Genomic DNA, 16853 nt, shown 5'->3' on the forward strand with positions numbered 1-16853 from the left:
TTTCAGCGCGCTTAGTGTCAGGAACAAAGCTTAAGGAACTAGGGCCAACCCTGGCACGGGCCCGCCCATTGCTACCCCTGGTTCGCCTTGATGTTGTGGCCCATCCACAGTGTCAGTCCATTTGCTTTCAAAGCAGTGTTCATGGAAAAGAGGTTTGCTCAAATACATCCCAACGTACTGGAATATAGCAATCCCAAGGATTGGGGATGCCTGAAAAATCTCTCCGATTTAATGTTTCAACCCTTTAATAAAAATACCAAGATTATGGTAACCGTCCATTTTCAAAGCAAAAGTGCCACATTTCAAAAGGTTTAAATAATCCAATTTAAGAGTTTTTTTTGTTTTCTTTCTTTCATTGGCTATCCATTATCCAACCATATATCAACGGTATGGATCATCGAAACACAACTATATACAAAGTCCTAACGTATCATGTTGCAATATTTGGGTATGTATTTGACTAAATCTCTACCTAATACAGGGCCAACATTGATGGTTGAACCAGATTGAACCGGCTTAGGCCGCCACATGACCAGGCCAGGTACGTGTGAGTTACATGCGCACCAGTTTGATGTGATGCAGAAAGAGGAGAGGACGCCGTGGTGGGGTTTACATGACACAGGACACAGGTGAAGAAAAGTGGAAAGAAACTCAACAGGCTTGCAGGTTCCACTTCTAAGGAATTACACAACCATCGACCCAGTTTTCACAAGTGGCCCCATGATTCAGCGATCTAGAGTGTTGATCAGATGCGCCCTACTGCCAATGGCCCATTGTCTAAAAATGCCTCCATCCAAACCTTTGGCCCGATTGAGTTAAATGTGCAACCATAGGACCATCAATCAAAGAGCTGTGATTATCCATTTGAGATTTTGGGGCAAGGCTTAGGGATCGCAAATCAGCGGTCTAGATCACCTAACCATGAGACCACTTTTACAAACTGAATAACCAGACAGAGGGAACAAGGCTCAAAATGGCAGCTACTCCCGTTTCGAGTCGGGCACATGGATTGCTGACTCATCAGAGTCGACTCAGACTCGTTTAGCACTGTTACAGGTCGGTACCACTGAGTCATATTCCCCAATTCACCCTGATTTGACTCAAACCCGAATGAGCCACACCGAATCTCCGAGTCAAGAAGCCATGGATGGACATGAACAGAACATTACTTACAAGGTCCCACCCATCAGCAATCCGTGCAGTTTGCTGCGGCACATGATTCCATACAAATTGGGACAGCTCACCATGGATGTACCCCCAGAAATTTTCCAAAGGGTTGTTCAAACCCCCATGAACCATTTTTCTCTCTTTGGATATGGACCATTTCTTCAGCTGTCGTTTGGTGGGGCTTTGGTGCTCATCAGCCGTATATCTAATCAGATCAAAAGTTTGGATCACCAGATGGCCCCCACATGTCCAGAAACATCTGCATCAACAAAATTTACATTGGACGGTGAGCAGTAGACTGCAACGCCTCACTTCAATCTGAGGGCTACTTAAAATGTTGGGGATTCAATTCATCCGTCCATCCAAAAAAAACAGGCTAAGAGCTTGTTTGGGTGCCACTTCAAAGTGAGCTCATCTCATTTTAGTTAATCTTAATTATGCATTATAGTAAGGATTAAAAATCATAATCATAATCTCTAATACAAAATTATGATTCATTATTACTCATTTTTTGGTGGCACCATGGATCATGAAAAATTGCCGGCATTTTGATTCTTCCACAATGGAACCAGAGAAAGTGAGATTTCAAGTAATAATGAGTCTCCCTTTCCATTGATATGGCCACATCTAAGATAACCAAATGCTTGGGATTTCCTCTATTCTCTTCAATCCTTTTAGTCCCATTGATTGGAGAAATATAAACCATCCAAGAGGTGAATTACAATTATTGTGAATATTAGCAACTGCCTACACTGAATGGTAAAAGACCAACCAATTTGACAGGTATGCTGTCAAATCCACCTGATGAACTTCATGGTCCATATGGGATGGACCTGCCCAATGAACTGTCCAGATAGATTGCACCATCGAAGGAAATTGGTGCACAACACTTGCCTTCAAGATAATTACCTCATCCATTGAACTCTGGTCAAATATACAGCATTTTCCGTATCTATTTTTCCCACCAATGAGTTGCCTCAAAATATCAATATACAAGTTATGGGCATCTTATTTTCATCGCTTATTGGTAACTTTCAAAAATTAAACCACAAAACAAAGAAAACAAAATGCAGAGAGAGAGAGAGAGAGAGAGAGAGAGAACCTTCCAATCAATTCAACAGATGAGCCTCGTTCAGGGTCCTCCCTGCAGCAACTCTCTTATGTCATATCCTTGGAGCTGCAAATGCAACCAAACCAAAGAAGCCTTTTCAGTGCTTACAGCAGAATGCCAATCAATCCAAAGGCCGAAATTGATGTTTAAAGATATTAGCTGACGCCCAATGCATGTGCAAATCAGATTGGTCATCACATTACCTTAAACTTCAGATATTCTAAATCAACAAATATATATATATATATATATATATATATATAAATCAAGAATTTTGCCCAACGTGGGGGAGAATTGTGTTCTCAATAGTTCTAAAACTCACTGACTCGACAAGGTTTTGGGCCAAGTCAATTGGAAACTCAAATCAGACTGACTCAGCCAACTCATCGCAAAACTCGTTGAGTCTACTTGCTAACTCGGTCAACTCCACGTGACTTGCTCTGACTTGAGCGAAGTCACTAGCTATGTCAGGTTTTTAATTTTTAATTAAAGGTAAAAGGAATGTGGAAAGGATTCGAACCCGCGGCTCTTTTAGAGGTGCAAAGTACCAAACATATTGAGCTATGGACCAACTCTTTGCTTTCCTATTTTATAGTATACATATCAAATGTAACTAATTTAAATGTTTATTACCATTCCCACTATTTTTAGTTTATAGTTATTGACTATCAAGTTGAGTCAGGTTGAGTCTTCGAGTTAACCTGACCCAGATGAACATCAACTCAAGTTTTCAGGTTTTTAAACTATGGTATTGTCCGTGTTATCATATTGGCTAGCGAGTTGTGCTCAGCACCAATATCCAAACAGCAGTCCTCGGACCTAGTAGAAAAGGAGATTTGCTTACCTGAAGAGAGGTGAGAAGCAAAATCACTCCGGAGTTCCACAGTGCATGTATGGTGATTGGCGTCAGAAGATTGTGAGTTTGGGCATATGAAAACCCCAAAGCAACCCCTGTGGATAAGCAATATTTACTGGTCAGAAATTAAATCAAGTACTCAAACTCACAACCACCGTCAAAATCCACACACACACACACACAAAAACCTGAAAAATAAGATTGCAACATAACCCTTTTTATACTTGAAACCGGATTAACCGCTTTAGAGTTTCAAGTCAACTCTGAGTCAAGGCCTCATTGAGCACAATTCGAGTTTTTAAGTTGAGACGTCGTCAATGAACTCTGTTGATTCCTCAGAGTAGAGATGCTAGAGCTAATCATTCAAATCAAGTTTAAAGCCAAGTTAAATGCCTGAAAGTAAATGATCAAGCACATAATGTCATTAGCAAGTCCATCGCCGCATCACAGGGTTCTGAAACTATTGGTGGAAAAACTGTTACCTAGCACGAAAAGTTGGGGAAACTCTCCAGGAGTGAGATGAGCAAGAGCAAATACCGCAGCACTTATAAGCACAGAAACTGGTGTTGGAAACCTGCAAAATGAAAATGAAAAGAAATAGGAAACACACGAACATGTACATAATGATCACAAATGATCCCCAAGTAATTAGCCTTAAACAGTAGCAATTTGAGCTAGAATACAACCATTTAAACCCTGAAAGTTAAACAACTATCTTTGGACTATCAGAATTAAGCTACAGAACTAGCATTTAAATTCAATAGATAGATAGGGAGGGCAGGAGATGCAGTATACTTCCCTTATTTCTTTTTTTATAGATAGCTAGAAGGTGATTAAATGTGAAAAGCTTCTGCATAATTCAAATCCCGAATTCCCAGGGGAGCTGAAATTTTGCATATAGACTTTGCTCTAATCCTGCGTGGTTGAAGGGTGTGAGATTTTGTTTAGGTCAGACTTCGGAGTTTCGGCCACCTAGTGATAGAAAGAGACTTGTACTAATGCCACTCTCCATGGGAAGTGGCTTTTCTTACTGAGGTGTCAGATTTGTGCGCATCTCTTCCAGTGTCTTCTTTGCACCAACCCAAGGCTAATTGGTTGGCCAAGGTAGGCGTTTCTAGAGATTCTATTGTTATTACGGAAAGCGTCCAACAGTTTTTTTTTATGGTTGAGTTTGGTTTTTCTTTGGCTTTCCATGCTGAAGTCTGTTTTTGCACCATTGTGTTTCTCTTTTAATAAAATTTTAGCCATTCATCAATAGATAAATAAATTAATTAATTAATTAAAAATAAGAAAAGGGGGCAGAATTTGACCGACGTATAATTCTATTCCACGCACACCCATCTTCAACCAGTCTATCTGCTGTCTGATTTGCCTGTCTAAAGATGTGATGAAACTGAATGTGATAAAAAAAGAAGCTCTCATTCTTTACAGTCACATGTAATTAAATGGGCTTCATCGATACCTTTTAATGCAAGACATGAAAATTTAAACATGCTATGCAAGATTCCAGGCTTCAGATCATACTAGTTCAAAAACAATCGCACAAAATTCTACACCCCACATAAAGTTAAGCACTCAACAAGGGGAATCTATGCGGGTCCAGGCCTACACATGCGAGGGCTGGATCAATTAAAGTTATAGACCAAACAATGCTCAAAGGAGAGTTTATTCAGCCACACATGCACAGGAATATTTTCCCCAATCCAAGGGATTCACAAGTTTCAATTCGAGAAACCCTAAGGTTGGAAAAAGGGGCAAAGAAATTGGAATTTAAAACAATCTAGGGTTAGGGTTAGGGAAATCAGGTAGGAGAGGAGAGAGTGAACCTGAAGCCAACCCGCGCGTGTGGACAGCAGGCCGGGCCTGACGCACGTGCGCTAATGGCTGTCCGCATGTGCGTAGGGCCTACGAACCCAAAAACCCCCTCCTTGGGGCTGGTAGGCTAAGGTTGGGCTACAAACCCCCCAAAGTTTTGGCCCAATCCGACGTACAATCTGTTCGTGATGCTCCACCAAAGTTTCTGCCCTCCTGCAGGGCCAGATTCCAGAAATTTACTGTAGAGAAGGAACGGTTGCAAAATAACGATGCATTTGCAGGTGGAATAACTGCAGGAGAAGAGGAATATGGATGGTAGAAGGTGTGGGCGACTCGGGATGGGTGTGTCTTCGCACCACGGTAATTAGCCCTTCGAAGAAGGAAGGGTTTCGCACCCAATTGGATTTTCACAACTCGGAGCGGAGCAGAAAAATGCAGAAATTTTATTCAATCTTCAATGAGAAAAAAGACTACAAGAGATGCCTATTTATAATAAAATCTTATACCCCAAAACTCGCGCCATGTGCACACCCTATTACTTGGAGATGAAATAATCAAAAATAACAACTAATCAAAGCAATCTAAACCGTCCATGATATTTCTAATAACAATAATAAGCAAAACCCAAAGTACTAGATCATATCAAATAGTGGGCCACGATCATGAGATCCCATGGTGGGATTCACATGACAATCGGGTCCACTCTAAGGAACCAAAACACAGTCCCCTAACTAGGGGGTCTCCCTTGGGCGTCGTCATCGATCCAGATCGATAGTGGGGCCATCCTTCTTACGTACGTGCGTAGGGGGCGTGTGTGTGTGCGTGATGTCCCTATCAACTCTTCCCGACTGCGAAAATTTCGTCACTGGCAAAACAAAACTCCTGAATCACTCCGAGATGTCAAGATGAAGTCTCTCAAGCTCCTTCTCAGTAAGCCACATACTGTCTGAAGCTGAGCGTGATTTTCACTTAAGCAGGTACTTCTGAGACCCGCCGTCCAACGTTGATAATATCTGATGGTTCAGAATATCCTTTATCTCCTCTCTGGGTGTAGGAAGGGTAAGTATAGGAGGTAAAGGCTGGGAAGAAGGGTCGGAAAGAGGCCATGGATCAAGGGACAGGTCTGGGGAATCAGGATGGTTGGGCGAAAGGCCAGATAATGTATCAGTGGTCCCCTAAAAAGTAACTAGATCCTCCACATTGAATGTGGAACTAATTCTCATGAAAGGTTGAAGATCTACCATATACGCATTGAGACCATTTCGTTTTATAATTTTGAATGGTCCAGCGATACGCGCGTATAATTTACGAATGGCTCCCTGAGGGTACCGCTCGGGCCTGATGCGGATCATCACAGAGTCCCCTACATTGAATTCCTTGAAACATTTATGCTGGTCTGTAAAAAATTTGCAATGTTCATTATTAATACTGATCTTTCATCTGATTTCTTGATGCAATGAATGAATGTGATGCGCAAAGGACTCTGCAGACTCTAAACAGAGACATAGGGGCAAGATCAATAGGCTTCCTAGGTTTATACGTCCCAATTGAATAGGAACAACATCACACCAAAATGTGTCTTTATATGATCCAAACTAAATAGGAACAAGACAACGGTGCAAGACTGGAATAAAAGTTTCATCAACCCAAGACACTCTATAGGGTTGAGGATGGGCTTCAAGTTTCAAGCCCAAACGGCTCACAGTACCAGTTGATGCCACGTTGGCACAACTATCGCTATCCACGATCATCTCGCAACTCTTATCACCATATTTTGTGTTAGTATCGGAGATCATGTTGCTGCATCAATCGTTGATACTTTTTGCATATGCAAAGGCGCAACACATAATTGCAAGGGTCGCAGACTCTTGCGCTCCCTTTCTTCATAACTAGGGGCTTCTGCTAGCTCATATTTTTCCTCCTCACAGTTACTTTCTGGGGGCACTACTTCTACTTGCCCCTTAATAAGGAAGACTTTGGTGCCCTCTTTCATGCTACACTGGTGGGCAAAGTGACCAAATCCCTAACACCTAAAACACCTAGTCGCCTCGCTTCTGCGTGAGCCAGATCCAACAACTTCTTTACCCTTATCATCATTGGGCCTAAACTGAGAGCTACTAGAAGGCTTATACCGATATACAGTGCCAGGTTTATCCCCAGAAGGGTTGGCCTTAGCACTAGAATCACGAGACTCAAACTGTCTTCTCACAGATGCTTTGAGATATTGTTCGACCTCCAACACTACTTGATGCATCTGTTCAAGAGTGTCTCTGTCCTTGGTAAGCAACTCCCTCCTAATGTCAGAACGGAGGCCCATCTTAAATCGAGCAAAGGTGAGTAGAGGTCCTTATCAACTTAACAATGAGTCAAGTACTCTTCGAACTTCTCAATATATTCAGTAACACTCATGGAACCCTGTCGAAGAGACTGTCATTCCTCAACCAACCTCAAGTGGTAAGAAAAATGGAAGTATTTTTCTTTAAGTGTTTCTTTCATTTCTCCTTAATGGACTATTGGGAGCTCTCTCGCCCTTTTTTTCTTTCGTTCTACAGTAGCCCAAAACCTCTTTGCTTGACCCACAAGCTTCATCTTAGCAAATCGGACTCGACGAGCATCCGATATGTCATACCACTCAAAATAGTATTCCATATCCGCCAACCAAGCTAAAAAAGCTTTAGGGTCCAAGTGACCATCAAACGTAGGGCATCTACTCTCACTCTCTTGAGGAGTTGTGCATCAGGGTCATAGTGGTATTGATGTCCCTCGCGGGGTGGGTGCACCAGTGCACGCCCATAACCGATTCCTTGGCCACCTTCATTCCTTGGTCTATTCTCCTGACCACCTACCCGAGATTGGGCATCTTCCCCAATAATGGGTTTTGCCCGGGCGGAGGTCTCTAAGGTTGTCCATTGATTCTTACAATTGCTCCATGTTTAGCGAAGGGTGCAAACCAAAATCACGACCAGTATGTGTGGGCATACTACTCCTCAACTCAAAGACCCTCTAACACAACTATATGCGTCTAAATGAGACTAAATGATCCTACAAGACTCTATGATGAAAGTTAATGCAAACTAAACGTGAATAAACCAAACCCTAAATATGCAATGCATTCCTCTATAAGAACCCTAAGCTTTGATACCAAATTTGATGCAAGACATGAAAATTTAAACATGCTATGCAAGATTCCAGGATTTAGATCATACTATTTCAGAAACAATCACACAAAATTCCACATCCCACATGAAGTCAAGCACTCAACAAGGGGAATCTATGTGGGTCCAGACCTACACATGCTCGGGCTGGATCAATTAAAGTTATAGACCAAACAATGCTCAAAGGAGAGTAGATTCAGCCACACATGCACAAGAATATTTTCCCCAATCCAAAAGATTCACAAGTTTCAATTCAGGAAACCCTAGGGTTGGAAAAGGGGGCAAAGAAATTGAAATTTAAAATAATCTAGGGTTAAGGTTAAGGAAATCAAGTTAGAGAGGAGTGAAATAGTGGAGAGAGTGAACCTTAAGTCAACCCGCGCATGTGGACAGAGGCCAGGCCTGATGCACGTGCGCTGATGGCTGTCCGCACATGCATGGGGCCCATGAACCCAAAAAACTCCCTCCTTGGGGCTGGTAGGCTAGGGTTGGGCTACAAACCCCCCCAAGTTTCGGCCCGATCCGACGTACGGTCCATGTGTAGTGCTCCGTCGAAGTTTCAGCCATCCTGTAGAGCCAAATTCCAGAAACCTGTTGTAGAGAAGGAATGGCTACAAAATAACGATGGATTTGCAGGTGGAATGACTGTAGGAGAAGAGAAATATGGATGGTAAAAGGTAGGGGCGACTCGGGATGGGTGTGGCTTCGCACCACGATAGTTAACCCTTCGAAGAAGGGAAGGTTTCGCACCCAATTGGATTTTCACAACTCGGAGAGGAGCAGAAAAACGCAGAAATTTTATTCAATCTTCAATGAGAAAAAAGACTACAGGGGGTGCCTATTTATAATAAAATCTTATATCCCAAAACTCGCGCCATGTGCGCACCCTATTTCTTGGAGACAAAGTAATAAAAAATAACAACTAATCAAAACAATCTAAACCGTCCATGATATTCCTATTAACAATAATAAGCAAAACCCAAAGTACTAGATCATATCGAATAGTGGGCCACGATCATGAGATCCCATGGCAGGATTCACATGACGATCGGGTCCACTCCAAGGAACCAAAACACAGTCCCCTAGCTAGGAGGTCTCCCTTGGACATCGCCATCAATCCCGATCGATTGTGGGGCCCTCCTCCTTGCGTACGTGCGTAGGGGGGCGTGCGTATGCGCGTGATGTCCCCATTACCTTTGTCAGCCTTTTGGCTACAATCTAGTGTAGTATCAGTTTAATGACTGATATGTGGGCCATCAGTCCATGATATTAAATTAATTTCCTCTAAGGGAGGGCCTACCATAGTAGCTTGGTAACGTCGCCCTTAAGTGGTGCCCTTGTGTTGCCCTATTGCATGGGCTGGGCACAGCCCTCCTTTAAAGTATCTAGTTAAAAAAGAAAAAAAGAAAAGGGCTTCATCAATGGATTCCGAGCCATGGAGATTCACATTCAATAATGAGTTTTCGATTTGGCATCAAAACTGAAGATTTTGTTTTATCATGTATTGCAAGAAGCCAATGACAAACCAAAATCAGTCCCTTGGAAAAAGGGGTATTAAGTTTGTTTCTATGTATTGGCAAACAATTGCCCTTGCCATGATGTAACTAGAGCTGTCTTGGCCTGAGTTGGGGCGAGGGCTGAAATACTAGGCCCAATGGCCAGACCTGGCCTAAAATTTAAGCCTGTTTATTAATCAGGTCAGGCTTGGGCTGCATCTAATAGCACGTCAGCCCCACCCATTTAAGGTTTCAAGGGAATTTTTGTCAATATCATGCATGATTGGGCACATCAAATGACCAGCCTACATCTTGCACAAAAGAGGGTGGCAGGGCTCTAGCCCGGGACGGACTCAGACCCACACCATTTATAATCATCATGGGACAGGCTCAGACCTGTTTGTTTTGGCCCATCACTGACCCAGGTCTGGGTTTTACTTTGCAGGCCAGACTTGGACAGACCTCAACCCAGCTTGTTGACAGCCCTAGATGTAACTCCATGAACCTATCTTTATTAATAAGACCTGAAGATTCAGATAGGAAATAAAAATGCCCACACATGGAGATTAGAATCACACCATTTCTCCAAGTAAGCAGGCATTTCATAACGAAGAAGAGGGGCATTACCACTTAGTCAGGGACACCATCAGAAACCCGCGAAACACAGTCTCCTCGAGCAGCGGAGCCAAGACACCAGTGATGGCCAACAGACATGCAGTGCTGTGCAAACAATGTATATGAAAATACAATTAATCCGTTTTCCTTCATTCTTGATATTCTTAATGTAGGCCAAGTGGGAAATATGACAAGGGTAAAAAAGGAACTAAAAATTTTAGATGCAGTACCTGATACTTGAAGATCCAATCAGCGGCAGCAAAAGAATTAGTGCATCCTTCTGAAAAAACCAACCAACTTAGGAAGCAATAACAATAGCAATCACTCATTTATAATTATATTTTTTTTATTTTTTTTTTAAAAGGTCCAATATGCAAAGCTGAAAAGTTGTAGAAGTCCATTTCAAGGGAAGATAGACAACCAAATCACCTCTCGCTATTTTCATACAGTTAGAAAAAAGAAAATAAAAGAGAAGGGTGAAAGTTGTGAGACCCTAGATATGGAAATAATGATGCAGAGAAACAAAGCACATGAAATAAATATGAAATGCAGTTCTTCCTCAATAGCAGAACAACAGAGTGCCAACCACAGATATCACCTGACTGATAGATTAAAGATTGAGATATTGTAAAATAAGTTCTACTAGGATAAGTTGTACCTAACCTCTCTTTCCGGGTTCTCGCCATTAAACAAGGCCAGGGCAGCTCCAGTTAATGCTATAGCCAGAAGGGCACCAACGATACCAACCCCTGCCCATAAGAACCATCCATTCCGCAGATTGAATGGTTCCTTCCATTCTGAAACAATTCCATAATGTGCATCAACAAATCAGCTTATTCATCCGCAGATGTTACCTACTAAAATCCATTAAAAATGCTACTTATGCACCTAGAATCAATGTTGTCAAAATCGTTATCGTATCACAAATTGTAGCGGGGGTCAAATCGTATCGTAAATTGTAAGATTTTTTACAATTTTCTTAAAACTTTAAAAAATATGCAAAATATGAATACATCAGATTTATTTTTTTTAACTCATCAATCTTCCTTTTGCCATCAATGTGCACAAAGTAATACCATGTCATATAGTGTTAAGGGATTCTTATTCCTTTATTATTATTTTTTATATATATTTTTTTTTTTGTATTTCAAGAGATTTCCCTTAAAAAAATACAAGGGTCCTTTAATAATTTATGTTCTTGTTGCCTTTCCTAAATGTAGAATCATGTCATGGTGGAAAAGTGGCCTTTGATACTGTATACCGATGAAAAACAAAGAAATTTTGATTTCAAAACATCATTTCATAATACATATAAGTCAGCATGATCGTAACCATCCATAAATCATTACATTTTAAGTCATACATCAATTTGGAGTTTCAACTAGTTACGAAGTAGAAATCACAAAAAAAAGCTACATGATTTAACGTTGAAGAGAATATATATCATTTAATATCTTATAAAGAACAAAATAAAATAATTTACCTTTTCCAAACTATTCTTAAAGTCCCCACCGATTTAAAAGTATAAAATGGAAGCCAAGTGAAGCTTAAAATGGAAGCCAAGTGAAGCTTAAAATAGAAAAGAACAAGTATAATTTGAATTGTAAATCGGGATTTGCATCGTAAATTGTAGGATTCAAATCATAGAATCGTAAGATTCATACAAAAAGGGATTCAAGGATGGAATTCAAATCATTTTGCTTAAGATTTGACTAAAATCATAAATCGTAGGATATCGACAACACTGCCTAGAATGACCTTTGGAACATCAATAGTGCCATGTTTAGACCAAGTTTTAAAAGCACGGGACTTAATTCGGAGAGGATAATGGCCCCATTCCAAGTCAACCAGGTACTTGGATGAGTACTTGATCAAGTTTTTGGGTTTAAAAAGCTTAGCTAGCCCCATTCCAAGTAAACCAGGTACTTGGATGAGTATTTGATCAAGTTTTCAGGTTTCAAAAGCTTAGCTAGCAGCATTCCAAGTAAACCAGATACTTGGATGAGTACTTGATCAAGTTTTTGGGTTTAAAAAGCTTTAGCTACAGCTCACTTTCTTTCCTCTTTTTTTTTTGTGTGTGTGTGGAGTTTCTGGTTAACTGGATGAGTTTTTGTGTACTTCTTTTCTGGATGAATAGCACTTGAATTTATAAAGGAAAAAGGGAAAAGAGATACAACTAAAGGGAACCAAAAACAAAACAGACAGCAATTACTGTCTAAAATCAGACACCATATATGCATCCAGTTTTTGTGTACTAAGAGATTAAACGCATCCAGTTTTTGTGTGCTTAGAGAATTTAAGCACTCAATGGAGATCTCATTACATTTTAAGCACTCAATGGAGATCTCACTAACCTAATGAAAACAGCATACAAAAGTACACAGAGAATATATAGCCATAACAAGATTAAGAGAATGCTATGATAATGTCCACTACATGGAGTTTCATGGTGTACAACACAAGATTCCACCATACATGTGGCACTTGTACACAATGATATTGAGACCATTGATTTGGTGGACCTTCCCATGGTTGGATATCTCCAAAAGGCTGGATCATCTACAAAAGTAACCATCTAACCAGCAGCTCGATGCATAACTCAAAATGAAGCAAAAATTGAGCAATGGTCCACATTCAACAGGCACAATCAGGTGGTCAGGATTGCCAAATCGCTGTCTTTTGCTATGACACATCCATGTGGTCGCCCACCAATCGATACGCTGTTAATGGGCCAGGCCTGGGGTCGGCTTCGGCTTGGATTTTGAACTGTTCGGGCTGGGCCTATTCAAAATTTTGATTTTTCCTGGCCTGAGCCTGGCCCATTAACAACCCTACCGATCGATACTCCTGATCACTACAGTCATGGCATGAAGTACAAATGATCATAGCATTTCTCAGATCTCATATGCTTAATTGGAAAGCACTAGAAAAGGCACCCAAAAAAAATATATTCCCCAAACACGTACTATAGCAGAAAATGTCATCTGGAAGTGGTTGAAAAGAGTTGGTGAGACCATATACAACTCCAAGAATAACTGCAGTCACAATGCTGCAGAAACAATGTAAGCAGATAGCTAAAGAAGATGATATGATGACATCTTCACATCTAGATTCGAACAAATGAAGCTAGAAAAAAAAAAAGGGTAACTACGAGTAGCATTTGAAGTGACAAAGAACTAAGGATGGTAGTTCATACAACTGGTCCACAAACAGTATTTCAGCCTTCTCATCCAAACTCAGGTTTCCACTCTGGAGCCCTATATATGGTGCAACTGACGTCACTACCAATCCTGTCAAAACAAAACTGCCTGAAGAACCTCAGGTTCATTCTAGTCATGTATAGCAGAATCATAGAAATATGAGCATTGACAAAAATAATAATAATAATAATAATAAAAAAATAATTAAAAAAAATAAAAAAAAATAATCAATTTTTTTAAAGGAATATGCAGATGTAAATAACCATTGACAGCATCAAAGGATCTCATAATAGGAGAATGACAGGTTGTTGGGCATTATGACACAAGTACAGGGATGAGGACTTGCCTACTGTACACACAGCATATATCTCAAATCTCAACCCACCCAAATCCTGGGATCCAATGTAGATTAGCCGTATCCCAAATCAGACTAATTGAACAAACTTGACCTGTGACTGACAGACCTTTTTTCTTTTTTTTTTCTTTTTTTTTTTTGAAGATAAGACTATTTACTACTATTTTTTTAAGGAAGATGGACCATTTACTGCTACTCATTTTTACCATCCATTAGATACCCGGCAGTTGGCTAGTAAGATTGTACTTCTAGTGTAACTTTTAGCTTATAATCCATCTAAAGTGGGCGGATTGGCGGCTTAATATTGAGTTACATGCCACATGTACAGTAAGGAGACATCCCTGCATTGTAGCAGCAAAGTCAAAGGTGAGCAACGTGCAACCCCAAGGCCTCTGGGCCCTCATGCCTTGCCTAGGAATTTGGAAGGCACTATCCCTAGGCGTTAGTCTAGTGCCTAGTGGCACCTACGTGCGCCTACATGCCACTTGCAAAATGGCGTGAGGTATGTCAGCTCAAAGAAAGGGTTTGGGTATTTTGACACCAATTAAGCATAGAAACAGGGATGCTTATGCACCCCCTTTGACCTCCCATTTCCTTTATAGATCAAAGCTTTGATCTATGAGAAATACCTATTCTCCCAAAGTTAGATTCTTCGGATTAGTGTTTTCCGATCACTACATTATACTTGTTAAAAACAACTTGAGCTTCCATTTGTGCCGTAAAAGAGATTGAAGGCGAAGTTCTTAGGTTCGAGCTTTCATGGTGGGTTAATTGGAATGTTCAATTTGAATTACATATGGATTCACTAGATTGTTTTAGTATGCAAATCTAACCATCTAGCTATCTAAGATATGTAATACTTTACAATGAATTCCATTTTGTTGTGCTAAAAAGTTGGTTTTTTTTTTTTACACACACACCCACACACACCACATGGGTACTCGAACCCATGACCTCAGTGTTGAAACCCACATGATCTACCACTGAGCCAAAGTTGGTTTAAGAGCTAAAACTCTTCTCAGGAAAAAAATAACAATAATAATAAGTTATCTATATGAACTAAGTATGATATAATATTCACTAAGATTGAAAATACACATATATTGCACTTGAATTCTCCGGGCATGCCCATAGGAGCACCAAGGCATCTTGGGCATTCCAGGGGCACTTGCACCTAGTGTGCATTTAGGGCTAGTGCCCCTGGAATGCATTTAGGGCCTTTAACTAATTAAATATGTAGTCAGGGTACAAGGCTACCCTATCATTCCCTCATAAAATTACTCATTGCAGAGTTACTTCATAGATAGAAAAAGATTCAGCGAATCACTAATTCAATATGGAATGCATGACAGCAAAAGAAAATCACGCACAAAAGAAGCAATGAAGTGAAGGGGTCCCGGCCCAAACTAGACATAATGCAGGCATCCAATACATATGGGATGTGCCTTCCATTATCCAGACGGTATCTGGTGGACCCCCAAGTGGGCATTGCTTAACCAGCACCCATGAGGCAATGCTAGCAGTCAGATCATTGGACTGCAAATGCAAGATTAAAAATAAAAACTTTCCAGCAATCCACATGCAACAGGAAGAAGCCCACTGATCAGACTGCTGGGATGGTTCTCGGGAGAGGATCTATGCTCCATCACTCATCAACAGAGGGGCCCACCAAATGGCAATCGCTGAAGGCAGGCCCACACATACAGAACATTGGCCTGAAATGTAATTAGATGGTTCTATATGAAAATTTGGCAGAATAGCAGTTAGATTGAATAGAGGAGAAATGCACCTCAATCCGCACGCAATCATGGTCAAGACAACCGTTTGCCATTTCCACGGCACATCCCAACGCTCAAAGATCGGCCAATCCAGACCAGAGTCCTATGCACGTGCAAGAACATTCAAATACACATGAATATTTTACGAAACCATCTGAAATTTTTATGAATTTCAAATTCACATGAAATTTCTTCGAAACCATCTCAAATTCACATTCAAATTCCACCAGCTACCATTTTTCCAAGAACATTTCCCACAAATCAAATGAAAGGAAATGTTAACTTTTAAAAAAAGAAAAGAAAGAATGATGGCAGTATGGCAAGGAAAGACAATGATAGAGAGAAGATAACCTTTTCCGGGAAATTCCTCTGTGAATCTTCTTTGTTGTAAAAGCAGAGAAAGCGAAGTCCTCTATCCGAAAGTGAACGCAGTGGTGTGGACCACTTCCCTCTTCCAAACCCTAGAATTTCGTTTGATACGTGAGGCGAGAGGGGCTGAGCAAAGATCCCATTTCTTCTACTGAAGAAAAAGCCATGGTTTTCTTTTGAGAGCTTTTTCAAGGGGGGAAGTTTAGGAAGAGCAGGGAGAGTGAGTAGCGAGGATTGAATGATAGATGAAGAGATCGTTGGAACCATTGGATCTGAATTCCAAAGAGAAAAAAAGAGAAGAATCTGCAGGTTCTTTTCGTTTTTCAGTGCGAATGCTGGAAACCCTATACCCTGATTTGCTGTACGAGGAAGATAAGGTTTAAAAAACGAGGCAAGAAGAAGATGAAAATTCATCAAAAGCCCCCCAAAAATTAATCCTGGTACAAAAACCCCCAATGTACCTTCATTCCAGGGCAAAGCCTCCTGGGGAACGTGGAAATTGCCGGAAACCCCCTCTCCTGCTTTGAGATCGACTTCATGGGAACCTTCCCATGATGTCGAGCTCTGTGGGCCTCACCCTGATGTGTGACAGAAATCCATCCCATTAATTTGACGCAACCTTCCATGGTGATATATGGTTCTAAAATCAATCCAATCCATGAATTAGATGGGCTACACCACAGACAATAGCTGAAAGTAAATGCTCAACTATTGAAACCTTCCTACTTGTATACAGGGCCAATGAGCTGTGGTTTAAACATCCAGCCCATCCATCTTGTGTGTCCCACTTTTATGAGGGGTCACATCAAATTTTAGCCCATTTCAAAACTCAAATGGGCCTCTCACCAAGTGCTCTTAAATGTTTTAGGCATGTTTTCCCATATGGTGTGGCCCACGTGAGTTTTGTCACATCTTATATGCATATATCATTTTTCT

At 40.8% G+C, this 16853-nt stretch overlaps 1 protein-coding gene and 1 pseudogene across 1 annotated transcript; one reads left to right on the forward strand and one right to left on the reverse strand.

The window, feature by feature from the left end:
* Positions 1–2062: 2062 nt before the first annotated feature.
* LOC131242105 (uncharacterized) lies at positions 2063–16391 on the reverse strand. The gene is made up of 10 exons (XM_058240510.1): positions 15900–16391; positions 15560–15651; positions 13412–13519; positions 13182–13264; positions 10879–11012; positions 10446–10495; positions 10228–10320; positions 3617–3708; positions 3123–3229; positions 2063–2344 (listed from the first exon to the last, which is right to left on the reverse strand). The coding sequence occupies exons 1-10, from the start codon at positions 16329–16331 to the stop codon at positions 2300–2302; spliced, it is 1236 nt and encodes a 411-aa protein (XP_058096493.1). The 5' UTR covers positions 16332–16391; the 3' UTR covers positions 2063–2299.
* Positions 9295–9478, forward strand: LOC131244831 (U2 spliceosomal RNA; annotated as a pseudogene).
* Positions 16392–16853: the final 462 nt, after the last annotated feature.

This window comes from Magnolia sinica, chromosome 4 (assembly GCF_029962835.1).
Source record: "Magnolia sinica isolate HGM2019 chromosome 4, MsV1, whole genome shotgun sequence".
Lineage (NCBI taxonomy): Eukaryota > Viridiplantae > Streptophyta > Magnoliopsida > Magnoliales > Magnoliaceae > Magnolia > Magnolia sinica.